The 16,981-nt window shown below is 37.4% G+C and overlaps 1 protein-coding gene across 10 annotated transcripts in view; it reads left to right on the top strand.

The window, feature by feature from the left end:
- The window catches only part of CEP170 (centrosomal protein 170), a 99,791-nt gene that overhangs the window by 66,151 nt on the left and 16,659 nt on the right, over window positions 1–16,981 (top strand). For 5 of the 10 annotated variants that reach the window (XM_031035268.2, XM_031035269.2, XM_081824488.1 and 2 more), the window contains 3 exons: window positions 2,755–4,587; window positions 11,922–12,156; window positions 16,568–16,745. In XM_031035268.2, the coding sequence (XP_030891128.2) occupies window positions 2,755–4,587; window positions 11,922–12,156; window positions 16,568–16,745 (2,246 nt within the window). The remainder of the gene's footprint in view (window positions 1–2,754; window positions 4,588–11,921; window positions 12,157–16,567; window positions 16,746–16,981) is intronic. The other 5 variants (XM_006740012.3, XM_031035267.2, XM_006740010.3 and 2 more) reach the window with 3 other exon arrangements.

The following is a 16,981-nucleotide window of genomic DNA, read 5'->3' on the forward strand; positions in this document are numbered from 1 at the left end:
AAGGGCATCTTGGCTCTTTCCACAGTTTTTTTTAAAAACAAACTAAATCTATATAGTGAAGTAAATTAAACCTAAATAAACATAATCACATATTCTCATGCTTATACTAGATATATATGATTTTATTTGCACTAATAATGCAGATATCATTAAAATATAACCTAACTGAAGATAGGAGATAATTTGTAGGGGAAACACATAACATACATACCAATTTATGTATATGACATATATATAAAAATGAAAATTTTAAAGTAAGACTAACAATAGTTCCAAATTATAACATTCATTAATATCATTAATATAACAAATATTTTAATGCTACTTTGTGCATTTAAGTAAAAAGCATTCAATACAATTCAGTAAAAAAGAACTATTACACACTTAATTTACTTAATACCTTTTGCAAGTCTGTGTAATGTGATTTTTATTGCCTTCTAATATTTCTGTGAACTAAAAAAGTTTCTTTAAAAAAACAAAAATGAAATTTTATGTCTCTAATGATTTTGGTTATGTTCAATTAATTACATTCTTAATTTGAAATAAAACCCTCAAGGAGAATTTGCATGTGGATTTTTATCTGTATTCTAAATTTTGTTATTGTTGAAAATGGAAATGGAAATTTATTTTGTCTCTGGCTTATGGCACCCCAAAAATATGGTTTAGGAATTTTGTAAACATTACTCAGCAAGCATTTGAGCAAGGTACATAGCAACATACTAGAAAAGCTATATCACTGATTTACTATAGAAATTAGAAGTAATCGATAGTATTACCAAAAATCTTTGGAAAAGACCGAGTGACTGGCAGATTGATTTAACATAAACTGGTTACCAGTTGGAAAACAAAGAACCCAAATAGAGGGGTCAAAGAGGCTAGGTAAACTTATCAAGAATCCATTATGATATTAGTCAGTTTAGCTGTAGAAAGCAAAATTCTACCTTGTTACAAAATATAACAAACCACGACCCTTCGTTACCTCGTTTCAACATATTTCATCATCTTCTAAATTATGAATCGACTTAAATCCTAAAATATTCTTGTTAAACATGCATTCATTGCATGCATGTTAGGAGCAGGACAGTGTGAGAAATGCTAGAAAAATACAAAAAGATAAAATAGCGAGTACATTTTAGGTGCTTCTGATAGCACTACAGAGATGAGATACAATACAGTAATGTCAAGACCAATCACTAAAGTTGAATCAGGAAGTTTAGTGCTCTTTTCCTGCATCATAAACTTTATATTGCTGTGAAATTTATTTATTTATTTTTTAAAGATTTTATTTATTTATTTGACAGAGAGTGAGATAGCGAGAGCAGGAACACAAGCAGGGGGAGTGGGAGAGGGAGAAGCAGGCTTCCTGCCGAGCAGGGAGCCCGATGTGGGACTCGATCCCAGGACCCTGGGATCATGACCGGAGCCGAAGGCAGACGCTTAATGACTGAGCCACCCAGGCGCCCTATATTGCTGTGAAATTTAAATGTTCAACTTTCAGAATTATAAAGGGAGAAAAGACCCACAGAAACTATGTCTTGGTATCTTGCTCCACTTATCACCAAAGATGAGAATGCTTTATATGTTAACTTCTATTTCCCTAAATGGATGTGTCCCTTTTCTCAGAAATGCATTCCATGTATAGCAGTCAGAAAAATACTCAGGTATTCTCAAATTCTCTCACATAGAAACATCAAAGTATGTATTTTCTCATTGTCTTCTACTTAATTGTGAAAAGAGAAAGTGATCATGTGTTTCTATATGAGGCGTTAGTATACCGAAAGACCATAATTTAAAAATCCCTCGGTTTGTAAAAGTATGATAAGTCCTGTTCTCTTGTTTCACACTTAAAATTTTTTAAATTTCTTGGAGTACCTGGGTGGCTCAGTCGGTTAAACGTCTGACTCTTGATTTTGATTCAGGTCATGATCTCAGGGTCCTGGGATGGAGCCCCACCCTGGACTCTGCGCTCAGCGGGGAGTCTGCTTGTCCCTCTGCCCCTCTCCCTGCTGATGCTCTCTTTTTGTCTCTCTCTCTCTCTGTCTCTAACAAATAAATAAAATCTTTAAAAATTTTTTTAAAATTCTTGTAATCAGTGTTAAATTGTTTTTGGAAAGCCTTCTAAAGTTTTGCATTTTCTGTTTTATTTAGGAAATCCAAACTTGTCATTCTTTCAGATAGGTAACAATGCTCATTAAAAACTAGATGTATTATTCTTTTTTTTTTTTAAGTTCAACATGGAGCTTGAACTCATGACCCTGAGATCAAGACCTGAGCTGAGATCAAAAGTCAGACGCTTAACCCACTGAGCAACCTAGGCGCCCCTAGAAATAGTCTTCTCTACTATGTAATTGAAAGTGTTTATTAGGCATTCTCTGTGCAGTTCTACAAAACATTTTCTTGAGCAAAATTTCATGGACCTTAGAGAAGCAAGAATGAACGCAGTGACCTTCCCTGCCATAAAATACATTGAAAGAAAAAGCAACAGATGGAGGGTTAAGAACAGATGACCCCAATTTTCATCTCCTAAAACTGCCTTTCTTGACTACCCCTATTAGTAATGTACCTATTTGTACATTGTGGCATTCTACTTGCTTTTGAAACTATTATGTCACAATACTGGTATGTTTATTCAAAGTTTTCTTATATACTAAGCCATTCCTTAGCTTACATTGCGAAATCTAATATCATACGATATTCTTTTTATTTGTACTTTTTTGCTCTCATACAGGTCTTCTTTGTGGTTTTATTTTATAGATGCAGATATCAGTGAGTCTGGCATTTCAGTGAGAAGTACTGGGTCAGCAACTTCCTTGGCTAGTCAGGGAGAGAGAAGGCGACGCACCCTTCCCCAGCTTCCAAATGAAGAAAAGTCTCTTGAGAGCTCCAGAGCCAAGGGTATAACACAGAGGTCAGAGATCGGAGAAAAACAAGACACAGAACTTCAGGAGAAAGAAGCACCTGCACAGGCATACCAGAAGGATAAACAAGATGCCGACAGAGCCTTGAATAAGATGAGCAGGGCAGTGAACGGCGAGGCCGCAAAACCTGGCGGAGATAATAAGACCCTGCTTCACTTGGGCAGCTCTTCTGGAAAGGACAAAAGTGAAACTGATAAGGAAGCTTCTTTGGTAAAGCAGACATTAGCTAAAATTCAGCAACAGGAACAAAAGGAGCAGGCACAGTGGACACCTACCAAGTTGTTAGCTTCCAAGAATGTTGCAGGTCAGATAGATAGGTGCCGGGAGGAATCTTTCAAACAAGAGTCACAGCCTCAAGAAAAAACTCCAGGCCACTCTACAAGCAAAGGAGAAAGGGTGACACAAAACGAGGGCAAGCGAAGAAAAGCTGAGGACGTTCTCAAAGGTCAGACTTCAAAGGGCGGCGATAAGAAGGAATCCTCCAAGTCCTTGGTTCGGCAAGGAAGCTTCACCATAGAAAAACCTAGCCCCAACATACCCATAGAACTTATTCCCCATATAAATAAGCAGACTTCGTCTACACCGCCTTCTCTGGCTTTGACAGCTGCCAGCAGAATACGAGAAAGAAGTGACTCTGTGGATACTGATTCTAGTATGGACACCACCCTTATTCTAAAGGACACAGAAGCAGTAATGGCTTTTCTAGAAGCCAAGCTGCGTGAAGATAATAAAACTGATGAAGGCCCAGATACTCCCAGTTATAATAGAGACAACTCTATCTCCCCAGAATCTGATGTGGACACAGCGAGCACAATCAGTCTGGTCACGGGAGAGACTGAAAGAAAGTCAACCCAAAAGCGAAAGAGTTTCACGAGTCTCTATAAAGATAGGTGTTCCACGAGTTCTCCTTCTAAAGATGTTACAAAATCATCATCTTCAGGTGCTAGGGAGAAAATTGAGAAGAAAACAAAAAGTCGTTCCTCAGATGTAGGCTCAAGAGCGGATGGTCGCAAATTCATACAGTCCAGTGGAAGAATAAGACAACCTTCAGTGGATTTAACAGATGATGACCAGACCTCCAGTGTACCTCATTCTGCCATCTCTGACATTATGTCATCAGATCAGGAAACTTACTCTTGTAAATCTCATGCCAGGACTCCACTTACCTCAACTGATGAGCATGCACATTCCAAACTGGAAGGAAGTAAAGTAACTAAATCTAAGACTTCTCCCGTAGCACCTGGATCTTCCAGTAAATCAACGACTCTTCCCAGGCCACGGCCTACCAGGACTTCCCTCTTGCGCAGAGCACGACTTGGTGAAGTGTCCGACAGCGAACTGGCTGACGCTGACAAAGCATCCGTTGCTTCTGAAGTGTCCACAACCAGTTCCACGTCAAAGCCGCCCACAGGAAGGCGTAACATCTCTAGGATTGATTTACTGGCTCAGCCTCGTCGAACAAGGCTTGGCTCCTTGTCAGCTCGCAGTGACTCTGAGGCAACAATCTCTAGAAGTAGTGCCTCTTCGCGGACTGCAGAAGCTATCATTCGAAGTGGAGCCAGATTAGTACCTTCAGATAAATTTTCTCCTAGAATTAGAGCTAACAGTATCTCTCGACTGTCAGACTCCAAGGTCAAAAGTATGAGCTCAGCACATGGCTCTCCTTCAGGTAAATTGGGTCCAGACTTTTTACAATATTAGCATAATATTTCTTTCATGTTTTGGGACTCCTTTTTAAAAAAAATTAGATGTCTAGTGTGACTTCTAAAAATATTCAGCATAAAGGTTATGCTATAAGAGGGTATTTTCTCCTATAAAAATTATTTTAGTTAGCTCATTAGTAAATGGAAAATTCAGAAGTTACACTTCCAGTGAATGCTCTGGGGCAAAGTAGTGATTTCGAAATTAGAACCTATTTCGGAATGTTAGTGTCTGGATTCATGTGTCAAATTAGATGAATAATATCTGGATTAAATAAGAGGAATTAACATTGTACTGCTGAAAGCATGTGTTTGATTTTTAAATATCCTCACATAATTCAAGGCCCTTAATCTGAAGAGCAGGATACGCTTTATTATTCCTTGAGAGCTAAGTGAAATAATTGCTGTTTTACCCTTGCTTTCCCATTTATGTAGAAATGTCTCATATGCTTTTTAAAGTTCAATCTGTTTATAGTTGGGGCAGGTGAAAACTAATTCTTAATATATTTCAGCGGAAGAAGTGGATTTGTGAGATAATCCCTAAACACATATGGGTCTAACCGGGCTACAGAAATTTAACTGGTTATGAGTACTGTCTCATAAAGCACTCTTCTGTCCCTTAACTGTAGTCATTAGCTGTCATTGAGTGTACTTCAAAGGTTACTTCCTCCCCGCCAGAATCTAACGGCTCCTGGGATACTCTGTGCTGGTGTACTTCATACTCAGAGCTGTAGCCGGGGAGAGTACGTGTGTGACCAGAGTCCTCACCCACATTCCTGTGTGTACCTGTGAGCATCGACCCTTACTTCATAATCAGCCTCATACCTGGGTGGGGCTGCGGAGGCCAGTGGGGGGAAACCAGCTGCTCAGAGACTTAGCCTCTCTTACCAGCACAAGCATCCGAGCGCGTGCGAAGGCTTGAGGGAAGAGTGAGGGACGGGTGGTATGCAATCTGGTGTTCCGAGTTCGACGTCTCCCACAGTGTAGCCACGGGCCTCAAGCCTAACGGTGCTCCTCGTGTTCTGTTTTCACTCTGTATTCCCCTTCTCTCGTCCTCACTGCCAGTACCCCCCCCTCTGCCGCACTCACATCTCCCTCTCTCCAGGTCAGGGGCTGTGGTCATGACGGGCAGATCCATGGTGGGAGTGCATGTAGGCGGGAGATAGGTGACCTAGAATCCTGACTCCAGAAGAAGAGCTGGCATTTTCCCTCGTGCCCCCACCCTCCCCACTTCTGCAATCGAAGCTTTCGGTGCCGGTTCATGCAGTTACCGCAAGCGTTTTAGAACTCACTGCTCTCTCTTGGTTGATGTTTACCCAGTGTTGGTTTTCTGTCCTCCTTACGGCTCTACCTCTTCAGTTCACATTTCCTTTGTGCTACATTCTCTGGTGTGTACCGTGATAGGGTTTCTTCTGCCACGTCGCTTGTTCCATCACCTCATCTCCACTTCAGCACATAGAAATGTTACAGTTTTTTCCTGTCTCACCGTAAGCTGTAATGCAAGCCGTATATCACTAAGTAGCATGGGACGGTTCCTTCTGTACCGGTTGTCTGGCCCGGAACACATGAGTGAGCTGGTCTTATTCCTTTGTGTTGAACACGAAGGGCTTCTGTGAGATGCAAGCCAAATAGGACTACTTAAGCAAGTCCAAGAAACCGCTATAAGATGCTACATTATATCTTTAAAGATAAATTGTGTTTTCTGCTTTGAATACAGAACTTGATAAACGTGCAGTTTTCTATATCCAAAAAGTACCTTGAATTGCTTATTGAAATTCCCTAGGGTAAATTGAGGTACATGATGTGGGCCTTCTTCATACTTAACAGCGGCATATTAAATAATTAGAACCATATTCTTCTTCTTTTTTTTTTTTTCTTAACATATATTGCATTATTTGAGAGACGATGGACTCTGAAAAACAAACTGAGGGTTCTAGAGGGGAGGGGGGTGGGAGGATGGGTTAGCCTGGTGATGGGTATTGAGGAGGGCACATTCTGCATGAAGCACTGGGTATTATGCACAAACAATGAATCATGGAACACTACATCTAAAACTAATGATTATGGGAATTAACATAATAAAAAAATTAAAATAAATAAATAAATAATTAGAACCATAGAATTGAAAAGCTGGGAGGGTCATTCTGTTTATGTAACTCGGGCCAAGAGATGCAGTGACCCGCCCTGGTCACGTAGCCATGGCAGGGACAGGATGAGAAGCCCCAAGGCCTTTTCATTCCCAGCCTCTTGCTGCTTCTGCCACATCCGGTCTGGCTCTCGGAAACAGTCTGTATCTACTTGCTTGCAGGCTTCCAGAGGTTGGCTGGAATTTATTGGATTCTCTCAGGAGTATATACAAGGCCAACATATAATATATTTGGTATATTGTCCACTATAATCTATGTAATTCTGATGTTTTACTAAATTCATGAAGCCATATCATGATGCAGGATTGTATGTTCAGATTCTCTCAAGATACCCGTGTATAGTATTCTATCCCATCTAGAAGGATAATGGCTAGGATCTCGTAGTCAGTGGTAACGTACTAAAATAGTTATATGGGTAGGTAATAAAAAAACAATAAGAAAAACAGACACTTTTTTGATCTAGTTGCTAATTGGGGTGTCTTTGATGCTGTGATATTTCTACTTAAGATAATTATAATACCTTGAATGGAAAAAGAAAATAAAAGTTCTTAGCTTTAGCTTTTGAATTATGATTTAAAGGGCGCCTGGGTGGCTTAGTTGAGCATCTGCTTTCAGCTCAGGTCATGATTCCAGGCTTCCAGGATGGAGCCCCGTGTCAGACTTCCTTCTCAGCGGGTAGTCTGCTTCTCCTTCTACCTCTGCCCCTTTCCCCACTTGTGCTCCCTCTCTCTCAAAATAAATAAATAAAATCTTAAAAATATATATATAATTTAAAAGAATATAAAACCATACTGGTTAGGGTTGCTGTACAAACGGTAAACTTTAAAGGACTTAGAGATCTCTGAACCTAGAGCCTGTGATACGTCCAGATGGGCATATGTGAAAATAATTCTGTAATGTTTCAAATTTCATAATTTAGGCCATGTCTAAAAAAAGTTTTTCAAAGAAATGTGTATGATAAAAATAGAAGAATGGAATCTCTGACTTAGAAGCATTAAGAGTAAAAGTTCTTTTATACTTCTTTCATTCTGATGTAATTTGCTTTTAGGAAAGTTTAGTCCCCACTCCCCCCTCCCCGCCTTCCTTCAGTGATCCTTCAATATCAAGTTATGTTAAAATATCCAGATTTACTTTGATAAGATACATTTAAAACTAAGTGTGCTGAATTATCAAAATAAAGCAATTGGTTTTCATTATATTTTAGGTGCACATTTAAGAAAAAAAAACCATGTTAACATCCTCAGAATTTTTTTAGGCTGTTTGCTTTCTCCTTTTTATTCTAAATGTCAAATTTTATAGATGGTAGGAATTAGGTATTGGGCATGCATGGCTTCAGTTATTTCTTCCTCCAGGTCAAAGATCAATATGGAATATCGTCAGGTATCTTTTTCCCCAAATGATCTTATTGCTGCCTGCTTATAGATACACATGTAAAATACGTTTGTGGTTTTGTTTCCCACCAAAATATTCTGATATAAAGTGTGAAATGTAGTGTTTGTTTCCTGAAATGTGTTTGTTGCATCTATAGATGTGGATGTGTTTTAAGGCCAACAAAGTTTTGGTTAGCAGTAAAAGAAATCAGAGCATTCACAAATAAATAATCCTAGTAACTCTTCCTTTTTCAGTTCTTGACAGTATGTCTTCATAGTGAATAGAGTAGTTTATTACTCCCATAAGAAGGAGTGTTGCATAATTTTATAACAAAATAAGTTTTATAATTAATGTAACTAAAATAATTTTCAGGTTAGCTATAAAATTAATTAAGCTGATCTTAGAACTTTGATTTTACCATATGTGCTGTCTAGCACCTCACCAACCAAGAAAACCTCCCTAGGGATTGGGATTTCAAATACCTTTGACATAAATTTTCAATTTAATGATTTATCTGAAATGTCTTAATAGTACCAATAATATATCAAATAAGCCTAATGCTATAAAATTAAATTTAATTCTATGCAGGGTTTTACCTGAACAGAATAAAATTCAAGAGGAAGAAGTAAAATTTCTCTTCATGGTTAGAAATCACAAAAACCATCATTCCATGAGAAATTGAGGATGTCTTTTCAAAGAAGAGTTAGCCTAACTGGAATTGTAAAAATAAATTTTTTAAATAAGGATTTTCTAACATGCAATCGTGAAGTCCTCGGAATAACAGCGAAAGAGCTTTGAACTCTGGGAGTCGGTAGACCTGGCTTAAACTTTGATTTAAGTAAGGCAAGACCTTTCCAGGCCTCTTTTTTTCTCCATAAATTGAAGAACTTATGCTAATGTCTAAGGTCTTAATACTCTAAAATTCTATGAAATAAGTAGGCAATAGGGAAAGTTGAAAACATTCTAACTTGAAGTTTTCTCTGCAGTAACTAGCAGATTGTAGGGATATTTTTTCTTCAGATAAACTTTGCTGCTATAGTTCAGAAGCAAAGATTAAGAAAGCAAAAGGTGCTGAAAGAAGGTGTTTGGGAAATCACAGGCCCTGCTCTCTCTCCCATGGGTAGTGATCATTCTGCTGGTGTCCACTCTCATCTTGGCTGTTCTACAGGCCAGGTGGCGTCCAGACGGAATGGAAACTCTGCTTCCTAGCACACCCTGTGGGTGATTGGGGTGCCATTGGTAAGGACAACCCTTGAGAATTTCATCTCTCAGCTATACCCTACTTACTTTATCTCTCATTTTGCCCTCAATTTTAAGAGAACAAACCTAAAAATGTTACCTTTCAGTTTTTAAGTTATGCTTTATTCTTATGGTTGCTTTTCTTTCTAAAGATATTATTAAGCTTCACCAATCTTACTGGCCTCCAGATAGACCTGTAAAAATAAATGGGAACTTTATGAACGTCATTTGAAAAAGGAGTTTTTCTCTTTTTTTCCCTCCAAAATGTAATTATTTTATGATCTTGAGATTCAAACTATTAAAAGTTGATTCTAATGTGACTCTGCTTACATATTGTCACCTAACACCTAGCACTGGCTTCTCAGTTTCTCCTCCTGCTTTCATGTGTTTTGCCCCCATGAAATAAAGCAGCCATCGATGCCATGCTTTCTGAGTTACGCCCAAGTGAACGACCTTAGCTCCGTCATACCTACCTGTTTTCACATCTCCTGCAGTTTATTACAACTCTTTACTATTGGGTTTGTTTTCACCCCAAACAACTTTTCAGTTGTTGTAAGTATGGTTTCCATAGTTTCCAAATCAAAAAATCAGGAAATTTAATCTAATGAATCATCTTTCTTATTTGTGAACTTGTTTTCTATGAATAATATTCTAAGGTAGCAAAATGAATAAACATTTAATGTTTAATGAAATGCCTTCATTAAGAAGTATGAACATTGCAATATTTCTAATTTTTTTTCCTAAAGCCTTTCTGCTCTTATTCCTAAACTTTTTCTGAAATTGTTTTCAAGTATTAGGGTCAGTTCAATTTGTAGGGTTTTTTAGATGTCTAAAATAGTAATTTTCCACTGTGGTAAAAGTATTTTTATATTAATGAATTATCTTATAATGGTAAAACCAGAAAATATATTGACTACTGCCTTCAAAAGACACTATGAGTAATTACCTGCAGTTCTGTATATGTGTTTGCATACACTTTTCCAGAAAGCCATGAAGTTTCTTCTGTCTTCTTACACCCATAAATCTTGTTCCAAGCTCCACGAGCTTCAAATGAGAGTGTGAATCAGGACAAATGGGTAGGCTCTGATATAGGGCGTATTCCCAATTATAGATTTCTCTGCTTCTTAAAACAATTCTGGTGGCAGTGATCATCAGTTTATCTGACAGCCACCTGAGCCTTACCACAGTCCCAGAGGCAAAAATGTGATTTGGGGAGGAAAAGATAGGAGAAGCATAAAATTCCAGTGAAGTAGGATGAAAGAATTTTAGACTCTACCAACCTATGCAGCCTAGGGTCAGTTCCTGTTTTAAAAGAAGGGGAGAGAGAAAGAGAGGGAGAGAGGGAAAGAAAAAGAAAACTCTTCTAATATTAATAGCAGTTGGAACTTCTAGCTCAACTCTAGACAAAGTTTTTGTCACTTTAGCCACCAAAAACATCTCATGCTTTTCAGTAGGTTTTTCCTAATCTGAGAAAAGCAAATGGTCAGTATCTAGGAATTCATTCATTTATTCAGAAGTAGTTATTAAACATTTGCTAGCCAGACACTCTGCCAAGTGCTAGGTGTGCTGGAGTAGATTAAACAGGCATGGCTCCTGCCCTTGTGAAGTAATCAGCCATTATTGCCCTGTTTTTGACCTCTGTCCTGTGCCTCACAAATTATTTGTATGTTTGGTTCTCCCATTAACAGTAGTAGTGAAATTAATTTGTCTTCTGATTTTTCAGATGTGTCAGCAACGCCATCTCTTAAGTGTCTTTACTAACCTTAAATAAGAAAGTGATTGCCACTTTCTTTAATGTGACTATTGACAGTACCTCCTGTGCCTTCAACGTCAGTGGTTGTGAGAATAGCTCTATAGAGCTTTGCTCCTTGTAGGTCTTACGTCATTGTCTGTGTTCACCATATGCTTTCAGTGTCAAAGTGGCAGAGAGTTGTACTGAAGATGCTTTGTTGTGTTTTTACCATGTAAAAAGATTTTTTCCAATCATAGCATAACAGGATGTTGAATGACAGAGGTAATGTTTTTTTTCTGCCATAAAAGCATAATTTCCACAGCAGGAATTATGCACATTTGTATGTTGGGAAAAGAGGTTTTTACCATCTCCATGTTGAAAGTCTATGTGGCATGAGGAAATCTTTTCCCTTATTTTTATTTTTGTTGTTGTTGCTGTTACTGTCATTTAAAAAAATCCGTATCTTCACTCAAATGAGAAATATTTGCAACTAAAAAGTACCCAAGTTAAACATTTATGAATAGAGCTTGCCTAGTTGTTTATCATTAGTGAATTTGTCATCTGAATGTTTTATTCACCATACTACGGAAAACATGGTCTTTCAGTTGTTTTTGATTACTCATTGTTTTTAATTCACCAAAATGTATTGTTTCTATCTTTAAGAAGTAGTAGACTTATGATTTTTGTGAGGTATGTGTATGTCAGTTATTGAAAATTGTGCTGTGTGTGTCTCATGGTGTTTTTGAAGTCATGATTTTTTTCTCCTTTAAAAGGTAACATAATAATTCTTTTTTTAATAATTAAACTAATTTAGTAAATTCAAGATGGAGGCGCTTTCCTACTGATTATGCTTCCACCTCAGAAGATGAATTTGGATCAAACCGTAATTCCCCTAAACATACTCGTCTACGTACTTCTCCAGCCCTGAAAACTACTCGGTTGCAGAGCTCTGGGTCAGCAATGCCTACTAGTTCTTCGTTCAAGCACCGGATCAAAGAACAGGAAGACTACATCCGAGATTGGACTGCTCATCGAGAAGAGATAGCCAGGTTGGTTTTTAATGGATCATCTTTAAGAGTTGAAATTTTTTGTCAGTGTTTCAACTTGATAACAAATTTTAGCTTTTGTGTGATTTGTACAAATAGTCCAAGAAATGAAATCTGCAGGTAGCTGTGAACTTAGTTTTCCTCCAAAGTATTGCTCGCCATCCAATTTCTCTCAGTTCATGTTTTTAATGCCAATGCTACTAACATATTGTAGAACTAATTTATTTTGGTTGCAGCCCCCTTTCTTGTTTCTAGATACCATTTTTGAAAGGTAGTGTCAGCTACCTTAATTCTTACATAATTAAGAATTGTGCAGCTGAATTTTTGATTACTTTCCTTTTATCTTCCAAAGAGGTAATACATTGCTCATGTTCTCTGGGGAGAATTAGAGGAGGTGGATTTTTACTCACACTTTTATGAGTTCATTAGGCACAATTTAATTCAACCCTTTATTAATTATTTTGAGTATAAAATAAATTAGTGTAACCTTTAGGTTGTATAATAAAAATTCATGCTGCAGATGTGATTTTTAATTAGTACCTTGTCATGGCTGTGCTCCTGTAGTTAAAATATGTTTAAGTTTGTAAGATACTAAATTTTACTGCGGTGTTGTATACCATAAGTTACCTAAACATTTTCACTGTTTACATGCTATAGTTATTTCTGCCTTCAGTTTAAGACCCTGATCTTCAAGTTTTGCATTTGGCAACATTATTAAAGAACATAATATATAATAGTCCGTAGGTGCTTTAAAAAAAAAAAAAAAAAACTCTTACCATAATTTAATGGTATTTATCTTTTTTTTTTTCCTTTGTTGACTTCTTTGAATTATGTTCTTTCCTGGCTCATTTCTTTAATGTAATGTTTATGTTTTTTGGTCTTTAATGACCATTTACTTATAATTGCTCATAATTCTTTGACAACATGCCCTTTTAATCTCATTGTGCTGCTTAAACATTTTATTTTGCCATACAAATAGCTTTCTGTGAGACTAATTATTGAGGCATTGCAAGCCAGTTAGGGGACAGGCCTGTCTGTCCTTCAGGATCATGAATTATTATGAGCCCACAGGATGGCTGTGGTGAATTTCAACCCATTTGTTATTCTTGTGGGCACAGCTGGCGACAGCAGGCCTTGTCCTCCTCCCATCCTTTCCCCTTCCTGTGGAGGAGAGATCTCACCACACCTGCTCAGGAGGTATCTGGGGGAGATAGAGGGTGTGTCTGCTTCCCCTTGGAGGGCCCACCCCCTTGAAGCCCTGGGCCCCAGACCAGAACACCTGGACCCACTTCCCTGCCCCCACGCAGAAAAGAGATACTGCAGAGGGGACAGTGCCCAGGAACTCGAGGTGACCTTTTCACTTGCTTCCATCTTGTTACCACATGCATTCTATCACCACTGTCTCTGTATCTCTTTATCTGTAGCAGGACTGCTAAACAGCCAGGCCATTTAACCTCTAATGGCTTTATGCCTTTTCCCTCTAGTTTGTTAGTAGCTCTATGTTTATACAACTTGCCTTTGGGATTTTAATTTTTTAAGGTGTATTTTTCAGCCATATATCTGAAAGCAAGGAAAACAGATGGATTGCAAAGCTCCAAATAAAATGTTTGTATCATTTTAGAATTTCCTCCTCTAGCAGATTTGATGGAGGTGGAGACTGAGAATAAGAACAAGGATTATAAGCTTGGAGTTAAAAAAAAAAAAAGTATACAGATACAAGATTAGGAAATACTCCAGTGAGCGTAACCTAGAAGCATCATTATGGAATTAGTAAGCTTAGATTTAAGAGCTATATGAAGAGGTCCATACTCTTTATTGAATTATATAAATCTGTCATTTCTACTTGAAGATACTCATTACTTTGGTTTTCTTCATAATTTTGCTCTTTAGAATTCCTAATGCTGGTTTTCAGTAGGTGCTGAGACTTTTAAGCAGTTTGGATTTAAACCAATTTAATGGTCTGTATTATTGAGTCAACTTTAAGATAGAAATTGTCACATAAAGAAACAACTGGCATGTACAAGATAAACTTGCATATTAAAAGAAGGCTTTGGGGTGCTTACTACTGAACAGTTTACATCGTGTATACATTAGTTATTCATGTTAGTATAGTTTTTACTGCAAAACCTGTTGAGATTGCTATTGTCTGTTTATTTAACTTGTTTTTTTCTAATTAGCTCACACGCTGTCTACAAATATCAGAAGCTTCATTGTACAAGTGTCTGCATAAAAAAACTTGAAACCAAAAGTGGATTTTTGGATAAACTCATGCTTATCTATTTTTTGTCTCTTTTAAAAAAGTTTGGTTATTCTGTTTTTCATCCTGGTTCATTTATTTCAGAAATGCAAGAGTTGAGTATAGTATGTAAGAGAACACTTTAAACTCTTTCCAGAAGAATTATATCAACAGTTAACAAGTTTTTAAAAATTACATGTGGAATGATAATGTGAGATGTAGCATGACATAATAAAAAGATCTAGTTAACGCCACTTATTGGTGACTTTAACCAAGAAACACTCATATAACCTCTCCTAAGCCTTATTTTCCTCATCTGTAAAACAAGATGTAAAACAAGATGATGAATACCTCTCCTACATGGTGGCTGTGAGAATGAAGTGAGTTGACGAGTATAAAGCTTCTTTCTAGGGGTGCTCATTATCATGTAGTGTTTTTGATTCTATTATAATATACGTTACATAATCATATATAATGTGCTCCTTATATTAATTCTAAGCTTATAAGAGATCAGAACATATTTATTGGTGTTCTTCCTACCTTTTTGTGTTGGTAAATAAAGGAATTGACCACAGATTGTGTCTATTAGGCCATAAGCTTCCATTTAGCTTCTTTTTAAATCTGTAGTTAAATTGTTATGCAACGACTGCATTCCTTGAAAGTCTTTCAAGCTTACATTTTGCCCAAGTTAAAAAAATGTTACTTTGTACCTGCTTTTGATTTTAAAGTTGCAGAAGCTTTCACGTGTTGTTTTAAGAATGTTCTGCCATTCTGGGCGCCTGGGTGGCTCAGTCGTTAAGTGTCTGCCTTTGGCTCAGGTCATGATCCCAGGGTCCTGGGATCGAGTCCCACATCGGGCTCCCTGCTCCGCGGGAAGCCTGCTTCTCCCTCTCCCACTCCCCCTGCTTGTGTTCCTGCTCTCACTATGTCTCTCTCTGTCAAATAAATAAATAAAATCTTTAAAAAAAAAAAAAGAATGTTCTGCCATTCCAAAACCTTCCCTGTGGAAGTAGCCAAATTGAGTTCAGTAGATGCATAACTTGGAAAACCTTCATATCTCATTGAATTGAGATCTTTTTTGAGAAAAGCAGGAATATCAGTGGTAGATTATTAAGTTTCTCCCTCTTAAAAAAAAAAAAACAGTAAAGGAAAAAAATTCAATTTTTTCTTTTGCTTATCACTGATAATATTTATTTAGTTCTTCAGTCCGTGTGGCTGATAGCACAAATAAATGGCTCTTTGGAAATGAGCTCTGCACCTGGGATCTTGGCCCTGCCTTAGCTATTTGTAAATTGTGTTGTCATGATCAAGCCCCTCACTTTCTCTGAGAATGTGTCCTGATTCACATTCAGTTAGAGAAGTCCTACCTCACAAGAACTTTGTGACTCTCAGATGACCCAATGTTACTGTGACGTGCTGTGCGTAGTGTGACGGCCTGAGTCGGAGTTACTGACCTCTTCGGCCATCTGGGGAAGCTTATGGAGCTCCTCTCAGGATAGTGCTCCTAAATGCATCAACATAAAATACGTAGTTGTGTTTCAATATGACTGCATTTGTTTGTAATGTTATCAAAATATTTTTAAAGTGACAGAGTAATATATGGTTCTCTGTTAACATACTGACTGAAACATTATTGCTGTGGGTTTCATGACTGCCGTGGGTTTAATTTTGAAGTAGTAATGACTGATTGTTTTGAGATACCTATAGCAACTATAATGTGATTTCTGTTGGTGGAGATACCACAAAAAATACCACTATTGTTTGTTACTTGTATTTATAATTGAAAGAAATGCTAAGCTTCATTTGAAGGTTAGTGAAAATGAAGTTGTAGTTTCTTTCTTATCCAGGGTCAGCGACTCCTTGGGTTCTGTTTACCCTTGCCTTCTATTAAAGCTGATCATTAACACTAACGGGTGAATTTTAAAAGACATATCACTACCTCTAGGTGTTTAACATATTTTTCAAAGTGACAGTTTATGTGAAATTTAGTTTTATTAACTTTTAGAATTATAAGACTTTTAGTATCCAAATAGTTAAAAGGATTTCCAAAAAACCTTAAGTTTTTGGTACAAATCTTTAATTGGATGCACAACTCACGTAACTGATTCTGTAACAAATGATTGTTTCTGGAGCTGTTATTTAAAAGGGATTAAACCTCTTTTCTACAATTATTACCAGGATCAGCCAAGATCTTGCTCTCATTGCTCTGGAAATCAACGATGTAGCAGGAGAGATAGATTCAGTGACTTCCTCAGGCACTGCCCCGAGTACCACAGTAAGCACTGCCGCCACCACCCCTGGCTCTGCCATAGACACTAGAGAAGAGGTAGGAGATCTTCATGGAGAAATGCATAAGGTTCTTTCTTTTCTTTATTTCTTTTGCTTTTAGCTTTTTGCTTAGTTTATTTTAGTTACATCCACCCTTCCTGTTTGCATGAAGCTCTGCATTTTCCAACTTTCGTTTAAAAAATTTTTTTTGTTTTTGTAACAAAACCAGCAAAGGCTAACATTTGGTCTACTATTAACATGAAGCTGTAAAATTATTTAAAACAAGCACTTTGTCAGCCAGTTATTGGTGTATGGTTTCACTTT

This window comes from Leptonychotes weddellii, chromosome 6, assembly GCF_054177405.1.
Source record: "Leptonychotes weddellii isolate Sample4059 chromosome 6, ASM5417740v2, whole genome shotgun sequence".
NCBI classification, from domain to species: domain Eukaryota; kingdom Metazoa; phylum Chordata; class Mammalia; order Carnivora; family Phocidae; genus Leptonychotes; species Leptonychotes weddellii.